The sequence below is a fragment of the Hemibagrus wyckioides genome, linkage group LG12, assembly GCF_019097595.1.
Source record: "Hemibagrus wyckioides isolate EC202008001 linkage group LG12, SWU_Hwy_1.0, whole genome shotgun sequence".
In the NCBI taxonomy this organism is placed as follows: domain Eukaryota; kingdom Metazoa; phylum Chordata; class Actinopteri; order Siluriformes; family Bagridae; genus Hemibagrus; species Hemibagrus wyckioides.
This window is the reverse complement of record NC_080721.1, coordinates 11,730,182-11,745,732: the sequence shown is the minus strand read 5'-3', so window position 1 is coordinate 11,745,732 and position 15,551 is coordinate 11,730,182. Positions and strand designations below refer to the sequence as shown.

The 15,551-nt window shown below is 40.0% G+C and overlaps 1 protein-coding gene across 1 annotated transcript; it reads right to left on the bottom strand.

Moving 5' to 3' along the window:
• Positions 1 to 5,879: 5,879 nt before the first annotated feature.
• On the bottom strand, positions 5,880 to 15,474 carry LOC131362501 (CD209 antigen-like protein C). The gene is made up of 5 exons (XM_058404516.1): positions 15,194 to 15,474; positions 11,107 to 11,325; positions 7,758 to 7,879; positions 7,572 to 7,675; positions 5,880 to 7,471 (listed from the first exon to the last, which is right to left on the bottom strand). The coding sequence occupies exons 1-5, from the start codon at positions 15,297 to 15,299 to the stop codon at positions 7,321 to 7,323; spliced, it is 702 nt and encodes a 233-aa protein (XP_058260499.1). The 5' UTR covers positions 15,300 to 15,474; the 3' UTR covers positions 5,880 to 7,320.
• Positions 15,475 to 15,551: the final 77 nt, after the last annotated feature.

Here is a 15,551-nt window from a genome sequence, read left to right as displayed (position 1 = left end):
GTGTTGTGTCCTGGTTTTCACCTGATATGAGGCTGAAGCTCTGTTCATTTTCCGTTTGGGTGTCTATTGCTAAGCAACTAGCCGTAACATTCTATTAGCACTAACATAGTTTCACACTGTACATGTTCAGCACCGCAATGTGGAGTTTACTCTGTAAAAGGCGAGCTGATCCTGATTCAGAGCAGAGTTTCATAACCCCTGGGAAAAAGCTGTTTTTTTGCTGCTGTTACTTAAGCTGTTCATTACCCCGCTTCTGAATTGCATGTGTGAAACTTTCCTCTACCCAAAAGCGGGGTTTAGAGAGACAAGAACCTGGGGTTAAGTGCAGTGTGGAAAGCTCTACTAAATAAATGTTAGATTATGTTTCATGTCTGTCAAATGCATTAGAATGAGTGCGTTGATGAATTGTTTAAATCCACAATATCCTGGTGTATATGCTGTACATATATGAAGATGGTTCATTTAAATGCAGGTCAGATAAAAACATTTGATGGTCTTAGTGTTCTGCGTTCTTAGATGCCTTTGAGCAAACTGAGTAATGAATACATACAACCCTTAAAAAGTCTACTCCGTGTATATTTTGAGGGTCAGTGCCGTTCCCTTTTGAGGAAGAAGAGGAAGACGCGTGCAAGTTAACGGAGGCAGATCACCCATGACCTCAAGTTCAGTCTATGTTTTCACTCCAAGATGTCAAAAATAATAGTTTCATTATGCGATGCATGCTGTGTTCACCAAAACCAACTGACGTACAAGAATTCCAGCTCCAACCTGAAAAAACACGGAGCAGTAAGTGTCACAGTTAGGCCTATTTCAACCCAATTAATGGTCATTTGGTAACTATGGGCACACTGACCTTATTTTAATACCACATTTCTCACACTGTCCGAACGTTTTTCCTCATATGCCCTCTCGTGCAAGCAATATCTTGTGAACCCTACAAACAACACAGGATCATGAACAAACGTTCATTCTAAAAGCACAATTTCACACCCATTTTCCACAAAACTACATCAATTGAACAGCATACTGTGACGTCATGCATTTATACACAAATACGGACACCTCAACAAAGTGTGGAACATACATACACAATAAAAACGGGATTGTATTTGATTTTATTCCTACCTAAAGAATGCATGTACTTATAAAATGTAATATATGCATATATTATTATTTCATCAGAGGATTCACCAAACAAGCTTAAGTTTTATGCAGAACTAATCAAGTCAAGAAAACGAGGATCAGTCCACAGTAAAACTCTGTAAAACCGATTGTTCAAGAAAGAACATATGACCAAATAAACACTGGACTGAGATGCTATGTTCAACCTATATTTAACCTATGTTTTATATAAGCAGAACAAGGAGACTTTTAAGGAGAGGTGTGTGAAAGCTCTCCAAGTAGTTTGAAATTCTGGTTCAGTCAGATCAATCAGATCAGAAGTAACTAGTAACTAGCTACTTGAGTAGTTTTTTCATCTGATACTTTTTAAGATAACTATTAAGATTGTTACTTTTACTTGAGTAAATATTTCTATAAGTACTTGTACTTTTACTTGAGTACAGATTTTGGATACTCTACCCACCTCTGCTTGTTACATACATAACCTGTTATAGTTTAACGTGTTAGGAAATATGTGTGTGTGTGTATGTGTGTGTGTGTGTGTGTGTGTGTGTGTGTGCAGCTCCAAACTTCCTGCTTCAACCTGTGTGCTGTTTCCCTGCAGGATCTTCCTCTGTGGGTTCCCTCCAGGTTCCTCGGGTTCTTCCCTGCTTTCACAAACATGTTGATTTGTTACACCAGACATGAAACCAAGTAGTTTTCATTTAGTTTCATTTAATTTGATTTAATTTAATTAAGAACTTGTTGCATGTTTGAGAAGGTTAAGAAAAGCCTCCTGGAGATGAAATGTTTCTTATGAAGCTGATTGAGTAGATGTCAGGAACGTTCAAAACCTTTATTGGTAATACCGTTAATTTTTATGTTTGGATTTTTCTTTTGCATTTCACTTTAAAGTGTCTGTTTTTATTTATTTGTTCAAGATTTATTTATATAAGATTAATTTATTTTAAAATAAATTAATCTTATATAAGATTAACATAGGCATGATCAATGCAGATTTATTTGAATATTTTGTCTATTTATTTAAGTAATAGAGACTTTTTTTTAATTATTTTCTCATGTACTTTCTACTCTCAGAAACACATTAGGTCCACATGCTTTTGAGATTTTAGTTCTTGAGCTTTGGATGAATTTAATTTGATTCCAGTGACCAAAAGAAGCTCAAAAATAACATGGCTTACTGGTGAATTGTGATTTCTAGTAATGTAACTACATTTAATCAATGACAGACCCCCTGGTTAAGCTTCACAGTTTCACGGATCCATCAGTGTAGGATGTTCAGTTGCGATCTAATATAAAACAAAATCAGTGAAAATCTTCATCATAGTGTCTCCTTTAAAGAGACTTCAACTGAAAGTCTGAATGTCTGTGCTGAGAGGGATTGTGAATAAGTGCAGCTGCTTCACTTGAACTTATTATGAAGAAGCAGAATGTACAGATCAGTAACAGTGCCATCGTGTGACTGAAGATTTAAACACAGGAGATTTTTTCACTTTTTCTCACTGACAGGCTATTGAGTTAAACTGTGTTACCGATCTCACTTATTTATTTATTTTAGAAAAGTACCTGAAAAGTACTTGTTTTAATGAATTAAGCTAAACTTAAATTCAATACAACATTTTAATTAACCCTTATTTCCCAGTACAGTTCCAGTCTGCCAGTGGAACGGAAATGGACTTATGTGACATTTTTATCCAGCCAATATCTCAACATGAATTTCTTGCTGTGAGTCTGATATTAAATGAGTCCCCAACCACAAATCCCCCTCTCCCCGACTGCCAGAGGGAGCCATTGGCCAAGTATTGAACCGTTTCCAGGTTGAGTTCACTTCCGGGTTCTGGGACTTTAAATGCTATGCTGAGCATAAAATATTGTTATTCATGTGTTCTGACCCTTGCATTGTTTTCTGTTTTTCTGCATTTTGTATATTATTTTGGTTTCATTTACTCTTCTGACTGTCTGTTTTGGTTTCTAGGTTTGTTCCCATTTTCTGACCACACCTTTGTCTTCTGATTTGGATTTATTGCTGTGCCTTCTATTAAACTCTGCATATGAATTTGCTGAGGGATTATTACAGAATACTTTGCCTGCAATGAATCCAGCAGGCCAGCACTACCCACCACAGATACTTGTTAGTGGCCTGCCAGGAGCAGCTCTCCATGTTTCAGGCCACAAACACCCACCTCATTGAGGCCCTATGTGAATCCACTAGGACTGAGGTTTCCGTCTGGATGGCATGGCCCGAAAAATTCAACAGTACAGCAGACTGCTGCTGGGGCTTCTTAAGACAGTGTGATGTTTTCCTCTCCCACCAGCCACAGCTGTACAGGGAGGAGACCTCCAAATATACCGTCATCATGACACTGCTGTCAATACAGGATGCATTTGAATATCCGGCAGGAGGAAGGGGCATTTCCATTCAGATGCTGCAGCTACGACAGGGCGCTGACTCTGCAGCTGACTATGCCATCAAGTTCAGGACGCTGGTGGCACAAAGCAGCTGGAATGATGCCACCTTACATTTTTTGTGAGGGTATACACCCGTATCTTCACAAAGCTCAACTTGAAGAGTGCTAACAACCTCATCCGAATAAGGGAGAGGGATACATGAAGAACCACCTTCCACGCCACCAGGGGGCACTATGAGAGGCCTTTGTAAATTTTAAGGACTTAGTCAGCCACTGTGTGATCATCTACACTGATGATATCTTAATCTACTCTGAGACCTTTGAGGACCATGTGAAGTACAGACTGTGCCCTTCCATCTATTGCAGCACCAACTGTACATCCAATGGGAGAAATGCAAATTCTGATAACCTTTTGGGGTATGTGATTAGTCAACAGGAGGTAGAGATGGACAATAGTAAGGTATGTGTTGGAGCGGCCAGCCTCCTCCATGAGTTACAACAGTTTATAGGTTTCACAAACTTTTACCAATGCTTTATAAGAAACTACAGTTCCATGGCCTCTTCCTTCATTGCACTTCAAATGGAAACCCAAGAAGTAATCTGAAGCCTCTCAAGCCTCTTTCAACAAGCTCAAGCAGAGCCTCGCCACAGCACCTGTACTGAAACACCTTGAATCCAACTGCCCATATGTTATGGCACACCAGACAAGCTTTTCCCATGCTCCTTCTTTTCCCGCACACTGACACCCGCTGAAGCCAACTATGTTGTGGGAAACTGGGAGCTATTAAGAACACATTGGAGAAATGACATCCGCAGGCGAACGGGCAGGTTAAAAGACTGAATCAGGAACTAGGCCATTACCTGTGCTCATACTGTAGCCATAAACAACATCTCTGGAGCGAGTTCCTCCCATGATCAGAATATGCCCAAAACTCATACACCCACACTTTCATGGGCATCACTGCTTTCCAATGTGTCTTGGCTATCAGTCACCCTTGTTCCCCTGGTCCAGGGACCCATCTGATGTTTATCCAAAGACGACATGATGGCGTAGTCAAACTGTCTGGGAGAGTGCCCACATATGCCTCCAGAGGGCCATCAGGCACCAGCTTTTACAAGCCGACCACCAGAGATGTCCACACCCTCCGTTCAAACCTGGGCAAATGGTATGGCTTTCCACCAGAAATCTAAAACTCAAGTTACCATGCTGGAAGCTCAACCCAAGACTCATCATTTATCAACACTTTCACTTATTGCCTTCAACTTCCTCCCACCTACTGTATTTCCCTGTCATTTCCCTGTCATTTCATTTCGTATCCCTCCTCAAGCCAGCACGCACAGCCCCTGCCCTATTACATCAAAATGGCCCCCACCTCCACTAGATATCGAGGGAGCCCCATTGTACCTGGTGCACAAGATTTTGGATTCTCAGTGGAGGAGAGGCCACCTCCAATATCTGGCGGACTAGGAGGGGTACGGTCATGGGAAAACGGTAATGACATTCTGGATCAATCACTCACCACTCACTGAGAACTTCCTGACCACCCCAGACCAATACCATGTGGACAGCCCTGTAGAAGAACACTGGGAGGGGTACCTAGGAGGGGGAGTTCTGTAATAATGCTGCCTGCAGTTTACTCCCACACTCCACACTCCCGGACGCCTGAGGGAGCCGTCACCAGAATATTAAACCAGTTCCTGCTTGAAGTCACTTTCACGTACTGGGACTTTATATGCTACGCTAACACTATGCTAAGCAATTTTGATGTGTTCTGACACTTGCATGGTTTTCGGTGTTTTGTATAGTGTTTGTTGTATAGTGACTGTTGTTTTCTCGATTTGTGCCGTTTTCTGACCATGGCTTTGTCTCCTGATTTGGATGTATTGCTCCACCTTCTTTTAAACTCTGCATATGGATTCTCTACTTCCTGTCTCTGACAGATTATAACATTGGCTTTTAATGTGAGATGTGTGTTTTTCCCTCTGTTGGATAACCTTACACAGAATTTTAGTAGTTGAAGATACTGATACCTTCAAAATTCTTACGAACAAGCAATTGGGGCATCACAAGGAGCAGAAATGGTTTAATATAACCATTTACATTGAAGAAAAAACATTTGTGTGGAAAAAACATTTTTGTTCTAAATTTCAATTCATATATTGCCCGTAGCATATGGCGTAAAATTCGCACCATAAGTATCGTACTCGTAAAAATACACGCAAATCACAGAATTTAACACAAAATTTAAAAATAAAACGAACAAACAAACAAAAAGAACTTGAAATACTAGGAATTACTCGGATGCTTGTTCTTTCTGCGACTTTTTGCTCGTTATTTAATTTTCTCTTTATTCGTGGTTCACTTTTCTGTGTTCTTCTTTCCAAGTTGCTAGTTTGTTATTCCAAAAATCACAACTGGAGTTTAATGCAGATTAGGGGGCAGGGATAAAAGTCTCCATTGGTCCACTGCTTCTCAACCTACTGCCCTTCTCTAGCCAATCAGCAAAGTGACGTCACTGACATGCGACACTGTTACTGTTTGAACCTGTCTTGAGCAAGTGAGAAGATCTGTGATTCCGCACTACTACATGTAATCGATATCAATGTATACGTTAGTATTAACTGTCCAATGAATCAGTTGTAATACAGTATGTCTAAAATGGTTCTGAAATGTCCCAGGTGTTTTGTTCAGGTGTGGATGACATTGCTTTCTTCCTCGAGGAGCAGTGGACCAATGGAGACTTTTACTGGAATGGAAACTAGCAACTTGGAAAGAAGAACAAAAGTGAACGGTGAATAAACAGAAAATTAAATAACGAGCAAAAAGTAGCAGAGACAACAAGCAGTAAAGTAAGAACAGTAAATAGAAGTTTGTTTTTAATTTTTTTTTTGTTTGTTTGTTTGTTTGTATTATTTTTTAAAATTTTGTGTTCAATTCTGTGATTCACGTGTATTTTTTTCTTACGAGTATGATACTTATGGTGCGAATTTGACGCCATATACTAGTAGGATAGGGAAAAACAGAAATACTTCTGAAACACTACAAATTCTTAAAGTCCTGAGTGTCTACTTTTATATGAGCTTCATATTAACCTCCACTGTGGAGTGGGACATGACAAAGACATTCAATCATCAACATGAACATAACCAAACAACTGCAAATTCCATTTTTTTTTGGCTTCTGCGAAAAAGTTTAAAATCAGATGATATACAGTAGTTAGACCAGATCTCTCTATTGAGTAATATCAGTTCATCATTTAGTAAGATAACCAAGCAAAAAGCATATAAATAATAAGGTAATGCATGATGATGATACAGGAAACCTGACTGGTCAGAATACCTGTGGAATAATTTTGACTCTTTAAAATTATAATTGATGTTGGATTAAACAGGGTTTAATCCAAGGGATTTAAGGGACACACCCCAACCACAGGGTTTAATCCAGGGAAAAACAGGGTTTCCAGGTCTCAAAGAAATATCCATCTCACCTACATCTTGCACATTTACTTAATCTGTCCTAACATGTGAAACAGTTTTCTAATTTCCTGGCATTGCCATTATTCCCCTTTTCTTCTTCTTTCCTTTCATTTTTTTGCAGATTATACTGCATTTGACTACATTTGATTATATTGATTTCAGATTATTTCCTTTAAAAAAAATCATCACTGCCCTGCAACATTTTTACAAAACTATCTGAATATGGCATAAACCATGACTTTGACCCTGGATAAGAAACAGATTAACAAAATACACATATTTTTTTTTTAGTTAAAACAGATTTCTGCTCTAATCATTTTGCCTCCATTTCACAAATTGCATTTAATTCAGTTTCACAGGAATAATCAGCCCATGTCGTAACTTTGGCTTTAGCATGTCTGCTGCCAGTTGCAGCGCAGTCCTCCTTTTGCTCGTAGTCATTAGGTTCTCCTTGCCACCAGAACCTGGAAACATGCAGAGTCAGAACATCATATTTACTTTAAACATAAAGTAAAGCTGAAAATAAGATCAGATGAAGAATAAAACAAGATGGTGAGCATTTACCCTGTGGTCATTTTTGTGCCATCCACCCACATCCACTTCCCCTCTTCAGCACTGTCACTGAGACCAATCCAAGCCTCACCACTAAACATCTGACTGAGGAACTCCTGTAACAGCAACAGGATGATACATAAGGAATTAAACTGACGTGGAAAAGTTTGAATATCACTAAAAGACGAGAATGATGACCTGTTCTTCTTGGCTGTTGATGATCACAAGGTCGGCTCCTTTCGATCTGCATTCCTGTCTAGCCTCGTTCCAGCGCGTGTGCTTTGTGACAAAATATCTCAGATGCTGCTGGATGGTATAATCTGCAGAGGGCAATTATAGACAGAAACAAGCCTCATTTTTGATTTTCTCTATTGTCTTGGGTGTTTTAGAGACCTTTAAATTTGTGCTTTGTAAAGAAATGGGGAACTTAAATTGTTACAACATTGCATTTTCTGCTCAGCTTGATTCCCATTCACACAGTAAAATTGTTTCACACATGTCACAGGTCAGTAATCTGTCCTCTCATTAGTCAGATTTCCGCTCATAACGATCCTTCATTATTTGTCAGCCAGCTTACTGTGTCAATGACAGGTGATTAATGCTATCCCAGTCATCGACTGAACAGATGAAATTCAGTTAGAATTTCTGGTCTATTTTTCGGAACCAGGTTGTCATCAGATTCTGTAAAGCTCACAGCCTGATCATAAGTTTTATGCTAAATTAGATTCATCCGCGTGTACAAACTACTGACTCTCTGCAATAAGATTCTGCTGCTGGGGCTACACATGATTAATGTTTTGTTTAAACCATCAAGAATCATGGCAGTTTTTCATCTGAGTTCTTCTCATGCTACATAACGTTATTAAAGCTACAGCTGTGTGTGTCTGTAGATGGAAAAGTCCTGGACTGCAGTCTGAAAATTGAGGATAAGCGTCCATTTGACTCTGACTCTAGTCTGACTACATCTATCCCTGTCTGTCTTCATCTATCTCCATCTACCGCCATCTGACTTAGTTTGACTCCATCTACGTTCGTTCATCTATCCTCAGCTAAAGCTATCTCCCTCGATCTACACCACTTAACCCCATATAATGCCATTTACAACCATCTACCCCAATGTACCATAATGTACTCCATCTACCTAACTACATTTACCTCTATTCCTCGATCTATCTTCATCTACCTCCATCTTTCTCCATCTCCCTCCATCTGAAAAAGCATTGGTTTCACTAATTTGTCTGTAATGAACTAAAAATAAACTAATAAACTTTTTTTTTTTTTTTACTTTTTACTTGAGTACAATATTGGCTTGATACGTCCTCATTTAACACATTAGGGCTTTTCACACTGCGCTTAACCCCGGGTTATCGTCGTTCTAAACACCGCTTTTAACTGCGGGTAAAGAAACATTTCACACCTGTAATTTGAAATTTGTAATTTGCTTTTCATCTGGGGTTATGAAACCCTACTCCAGAGCAGGGTTAGCGCAGCATTTGCAGGGTTAACCCAGCATTGCTGTACTAAGTTTGTTCAGTGTAAAACTGAGCGGTGTTTGCTTGTTGCTGCTGGACGCTTGGCAACAGACAGCCAATCAGAAATTGAGCAGCGAGGCTCATTGCACATCAGTAACAGGAAATGCGTGTTGTGTAAACAGCAGCCGGTGAGAGAAAAGTACGAAAATGTCAAAAGACGGAAAAAAAAAACAATAAACGGAATCCTGGGTTATCTGTAATCAGGTTTCACACTGCTCATACTATACTGTTAATCCTGGGTATTCATTAACAGATGTTTCACACTGTACATTCCTAAACCCTGGGTTAACATTCTTAATTTGTATTTATTTGTCAAATATACATTACAGCACAGTGAAATTCTTTCTTCACATATACCATCCTTGGAGGGTTGGGGTCAGAGCGCAGGGTCAGTCATGATACAGTGCCCCTGGAACATGGTGGGTTAGAGGCCTTGGGCCTTTGGCCTTTGCCCAAGGGCCAAACAGTGGCAGCTTGGTGGTGCTGGGACTTGAATGCTGATCTTCCGGTCAGTGACCCAGAGCCTTAACCACTTGAGCTACCACCGCTTATTCGCTTATCTGCATATTTGCAGTGTCACTGCCACTGATTGGACGAACTGCAGGCAACCTGTTTACACGACTGCGTTTCCTGTTACTGACGTGACATGAGCCTCACTGCTCAAATTCTGATTGGCTGTCTGTTTCCAAGCGTCCAGGAGCAACAAGCAAACACCGCTCCATTTCACACTGAACAAACTTAGCACCGCAATGCGGGGTTAACCCTGTGCTAACACCACTTTTAATTTACAGGTGTGAAAAGTTTCTTTACCCAGGGTTAAAAACGGTGATTAGAACGACGATAAAGCCTACAGGATTCCGTTTATCCGGGGTTTAGGATGACCCAGGGTTAACAATTCAAGTGTGAAAAGCCCTGTTAAGTTTAATTTCACACAGACTGAGTATTCATTCCCAGCATTTTGTCTAGCACTTCATAATTAGTGTCTATTTGTCTAAAGTTCTTCTTTCTGGTCTTAGAAGTCAGAAGTGAATCATTTCACAGTTTCACTTCAACACTTGCAGATTATTTTAGTCCCTATGTAATTGCCATTGTCACGCTGCTAGATTGCTTTAACAGCATGTTTTTATGTCTTCACCATGAATAAACCCTCGCACGCATGGCCATGCAGGTGTCAGTGTGTGTTGTGGGCATGAAGAAAGAAGATGTAAAGTTCCTCAAAAACCAGTGTCACATTGTGCATCGACGAGTGTGTGTTATCAGCGTGTAGGTTTTTTTTTTTATTGTAATAAACTAAGTGTAGCATGTATAAATTGGGGGTCGAAACCTATACAGAAGATTAGAAACAACAGACAGACTTAAGCAAAACTGAAACAGTGGGGTGACCGGGGCAGCAGACTAATCACCATTTGCTTACCACTAAGTCAGCTATGGATCGATGTTTCTGAGAATTTAAAGAAAATATCAACTTCATCAAGGTTGATGCAGCATTGTAAAATTAGGGCCAACACAACCACCAAAGTAGACACCAGAACAAAAACAACTTTACTCATCAATTTAACATTTCCTTCATTAAAAACTTTGCTGACATTGTCAAGTTTGGTCGATGTTTATTGAACAGAACATCAACTTTAGCAAGATTGGGAGCGTTTGTATAAAACATGCTCCTTTGTCACCAATGGGAGATTGTAGGTTCAACTTTGGATAGGTTATAAATAAAATATTGACCTCAGCTAGGGGGAGCCGACATTGTCACAGTGGCAAATGAAGAGGGAGCTTATTTCAGCAGCATCATACTAATTACACTATTAGAATGAACTAATAAACAAATTTAATATCTTATGAAACATTATGAAAAGCGATCCTTCCTTTGCTGTTGGGTCAACATTTGCAAAGTTAAAAAGAAAAGACTTTGGAGAACTTTTCCCATAGGAAGAAAATGAAATACAAGAAAAAGTCTACAGATTACTGTGAGATTATTGTGTAAGGGATCTTGATGAGGATGTGTGACTACTTACTCAACTTCTTCTGTATCTTCTGCAGTTCATCTCTCTCAGCATGAAGCTGGTCTCTCTCTGAGGTCATGTTGTCATACCTGATCTGCAACTGGTCTCTTTCTCCGGTCATGTTGTTGAGTTTCACTGATTGCAGTATAGTGACGCTCAGCAGGAGAACACACAGCAGCGCTGCACACACTGCCATCAACCTGGAACATCTGCTCCATGCTGTATCACCTCCTACAGGGGGTTTGCAACAGACACTTTTAGACATGGTAGCACATATAAAATGTCCCAAAGAAGACAGGAGGTCCCGGGTGAGAAGAAAATAAAACCCCCGAACAAGACCCTGTACAAGCTTTAACGCTTTTATATTTCCTCAACCTCTCTCTTTAAGGGTAACTTCTTAACTGGATTTTCTATTCAATTTTAGAGTTTTTAACAATAGACATTGTCATAAAGCAGCTTACAGACCTATTAAAAATTCGGGAAAAAAATAAAAAGGTTTAAAATTAAAAATGTATAATTTATCCCTGATGAGTGATGGTGGTGAAGGAAAAATGCCCTTAGATGATATGAGGAAGAACCTTGAAATGAACCAGAACCAAAAGGGAAGTGTGATTCTACAAGGCTAAAGAAGGATGAGATGCAGATTTGGGGTCACTCAAATGACCAGGGCAGTTTTTTTTTTTTTGCTCAAATCACAAAAGCGTGTTTAAAACTAGTTTAAGTTGAAGATTAATTTTGTCATATAATAATCAATTATTATATAATTTTATCATATAAACTACTGTCATAGCGGAACAGTACACATGAGCACTTGAATGCAAGACTAAACTTCTCATATGAATCGAGAATGAATTTCAGGCCATGCTGTTACAGGAAAATGATCACCACTGAGGCGGTGATGTGTGTTATGGCTCAACATAAAGCAAACCAACAGCGATAGTTTTCTTCCTCTGATACCACAGCGGATCAATTCCTGATTAAAACTACAGAAGAAACCACTTACTGTATTTGGTTTGTTTCTGACTGACATGGAACACGTTACAAATTGTATTGCAGATGCTCTACATAATTTAATTGCAGATGCTCCACATAATCGAAGACTACCAAAGCAGCTAAAAGACCGACCTTTATTGGTGTCTGAGTTCGGAATTAATGTGTTAGATTTTGGTCTGCCTTGGTAGCAGTGGTAGCAGTGTGTTGGCCATCTTGAATGAAGGGAAATGGTTTAGAACCACAATATCTGGTGTCACCCAGATGAAGCTACACTATATTGCCAAAAGTATTTGCTGACCCATCCAAATAATCAGAATCAGGTGTTCCAATCACTTCCATGGCCACAGGTGTATAAAATCAAGCACCTAGGCATGCAGACTGTTTTTACAAACATTTGTGAAAGAATGGGTCGCTCTCAGGAGCTCAGTGAATTCCAGAGTGGAACTGTGATAGGATGCCACCTGTGCAACAAATCCAGTCGTGAAATTTCCTCGCTCCTAAATATTCCACAGTCAACTGTCAGCTGTATTATAAGAACGTGGAAGTGTTTGGGAATGACAGCAACTCAGCCACGAAGTGGTAGGCCACGTAAACTGACGGAGCGGGGTCAGCGGATGCTGAGGCGCATAGTGCAAAGAGGTCGCCAACTTTCTGCAGAGTCAATCGCTACAGACCTCCAAACTTCATGTGGCCTTCAGATTAGCTCAAGAACAGTGCGCAGAGAGCTTCATGGAATGGGTTTCCATGGCCGAGCAGCTGCATCCAAGCCATACATCACCAAGTGCAATGCAAAGCGTCGGATGCAGTGGTGTAAAGCACGCCGCCACTGGACTCTAGAGCAGTGGAGACGCGTTCTCTGGAGTGACGAATCGCGCTTCTCCATCTGGCAATCTGATGGACGAGTCTGGGTTTGGCGGTTGCCAGGAGAACAGTACTTGTCTGACTGCATTGTGCCAAGTGTAAAGTTTGGTGGAGGGGGGATTATGGTGTGGGGTTGTTTTTCAGGAGCTGGGCTTGGCCCCTTAGTTCCAGTGAAAGGAACTCTGAATGCTTCAGCATACCAAGACATTTTGGACAATTCCATGCTCCCAACTTTGTGGGAACAGTTTGGAGCTGGCCCCTTCCTCTTCCAACATGACTGTGCACCAGTGCACAAAGCAAGGTCCATAAAGACATGGATGACAGAGTCTGGTGTGGATGAACTTGACTGGTCTGCACAGAGTCCTAAGGAGGAGCTAAGGAGGAGCTTTTTAGACTTAATAAAATCATGCATTTTTACTGTGAACTATCATGTTTCATATCGTCTTTCAGCATAACACTATAAAAAGTGGCACTGAGGAGTACTCCAGTCACCTGCACATATGGGTTTCTTAGGGAAAAAAAACTTTTTTCTGAACTCCAAAACCTGAAAAGCATGAAAACACATCTAAACTCATCTGCTGTAACTTGACACTTCTTCCATAAATGTTAAATAAACATCTTACAAACAACTTCACCTTATGAACAATGATTACATTTTTCTGTAGAATACTAATCTACAGCTTCTGACCAATCAGGATGGAGAATTCTACAACGCTGTAATAGAATTTCCCAAATGCTACACTGTAGCTTATATGTAATAAAACCTAACAGAACAGCACTGAGGCCCACTGGTCCCTCATCCAGCGTAATGATGATGCCTGTGCCTGGTGGTGTGGTCAGGTACCCTTGCAGGTCGTCTAGCATGCAGACCACGCTGATGTAAACGGTTTTGAATGGTCTGATGTGACACTTGGGTGCCTCTCACCTCCCTTAAATGTGCCTGGAGTTGAGTGGCATTCATCATTCGGTTCCGCAAGGCACTGTTCACAATGAAGCGGTCACTAACGTGGGATGTGGCCAAAGGACGTCCACTTCTATGCCTTTCTGTGACTCTTCCAGTCTCTCTGTATATCTGTTGCAACCTGCTGATAACACTCTGTGACACTCTAAGCTCACCGACCACTTCCCTCTGAGAACATCCTGTTTGAAGCCTCACAATGGCGAGGTTCTGTTGATCAGTTGTTAGGTGTGGTCTTGGTCTCATAATGTCAAAATGTGAACAGCATGATGAAGAGGACTGTTTAAATACCAATTCTAATGGAACCAGAAGATTTATTGGTCGATTCATGGATCAAGCACCAGTGAACAGTTGGACATGTGCATTCAAAAGTGTAGAGAAGGTCAAATTAAGTTCACCTGTAAAAGTTATAGTGCATTTTAGGTGCATCCTGAAATTTCACCCGAAAGCCGAATATCCTTAACTTTTTGTGAGTAGTGTATATATATATATATGTGTGTGTGTGTGTGTGTGTGTGTGTGTATACATACAGCTCTGGAAAAAAATAAGAGACCACTGCCCAATCTCCAGATGTGAACCCTATTGAAAACCTCTGGAATGTCATCAAGAGGAAGATGGATGGTCACAAACCATCAAGTAAAGCTGAACTGTTTGCTTTTTTGAGTGGTATAAAGTTCCCCAACAGCAATGTGAGAAACTGGTGGAGATCATGGAGCTAAAACACATGCAGATCAGGGTTATTCCACCAAATACTGATTTCTTAATGTTATTTAGCCAAAGCATTTACACAATTTGTTCACAAATGATTTGCATTTTGTTTTATTTGAGTTATTAAAGCTCTGCAAATACTGCATGATCTTGGGTTATTTTTGATGTGTTGTCATTTCCTTTAAATATACACTCTAAATAACAATAGTTATATTCTGAATTTAGGAGAAATATTGTCAGCAGTTCACAAAAAAAATGAAACAAAACTGTTCATCTCACCAATACATGAACCTGGAAGAAAAAAAAAACTCATCTGCTGTAACTTGACACTTCTTCCATAAATGTTAAATAAACATCTTACAAACAACTTCACCTTATGAACAATGATTACATTTTTCTGTAGAATACTAATCTACAGCTTCTGACCAATCAGGATGGAGAATTCTACAACGCTGTAATAGAATTTCCCAAATGCTACACTGTAGCTTATATGTAATAAAACCTATCCTCATATCATTTGTAAGCACAGCTGTGTCGTGTGTGTGTGTATGTGTGAGTGTGTGTGTGTGTATACTGCACCTGAGCATTGAGGATCCTGCTTGTTTTTGTTCCAGGAATTTCGGGGTTTCTCCCAATTTGCATATTCGCATTCCGATGAACCACCACCTCTGGAACTGTTCTGCATATCTAATGTCCTGTCTGTTCTGATCTCTGCAGTAATCGTGTTACACTCGAGTGTGTGTGAAATATTCTCCTAAAGACCTGGTAGAATTTAAAATTACAGCGGTCTTAAAGTCTACACTACATTATTCAGCTGTCATGTCTTAGATTACATGAGTGTGTATGTGTGTGTACATCAGTGATACATATAAGCAGCGGATGGAGGAAGTGCAACTTAGGTGTAGATATCACACTAATCTAACACTGTGGTGTGTGT

Coding starts and splice junctions, on each gene's coding strand:
- LOC131362501 (XM_058404516.1), bottom strand. CDS start 15,299: ATGCAGAACAGTTCCAGAGGTGGTGGTTCATCGGAATGCGAATATGCA. Junction 7,676..7,757: donor TCAACAGCCAAGAAGAACAG/GTCATCATTCTC, acceptor TTGCTGTTACAG/GAGTTCCTCAGTCAGATGTT. Junction 7,472..7,571: donor GGCACAAAAATGACCACAGG/GTAAATGCTCAC, acceptor GCATGTTTCCAG/GTTCTGGTGGCAAGGAGAAC.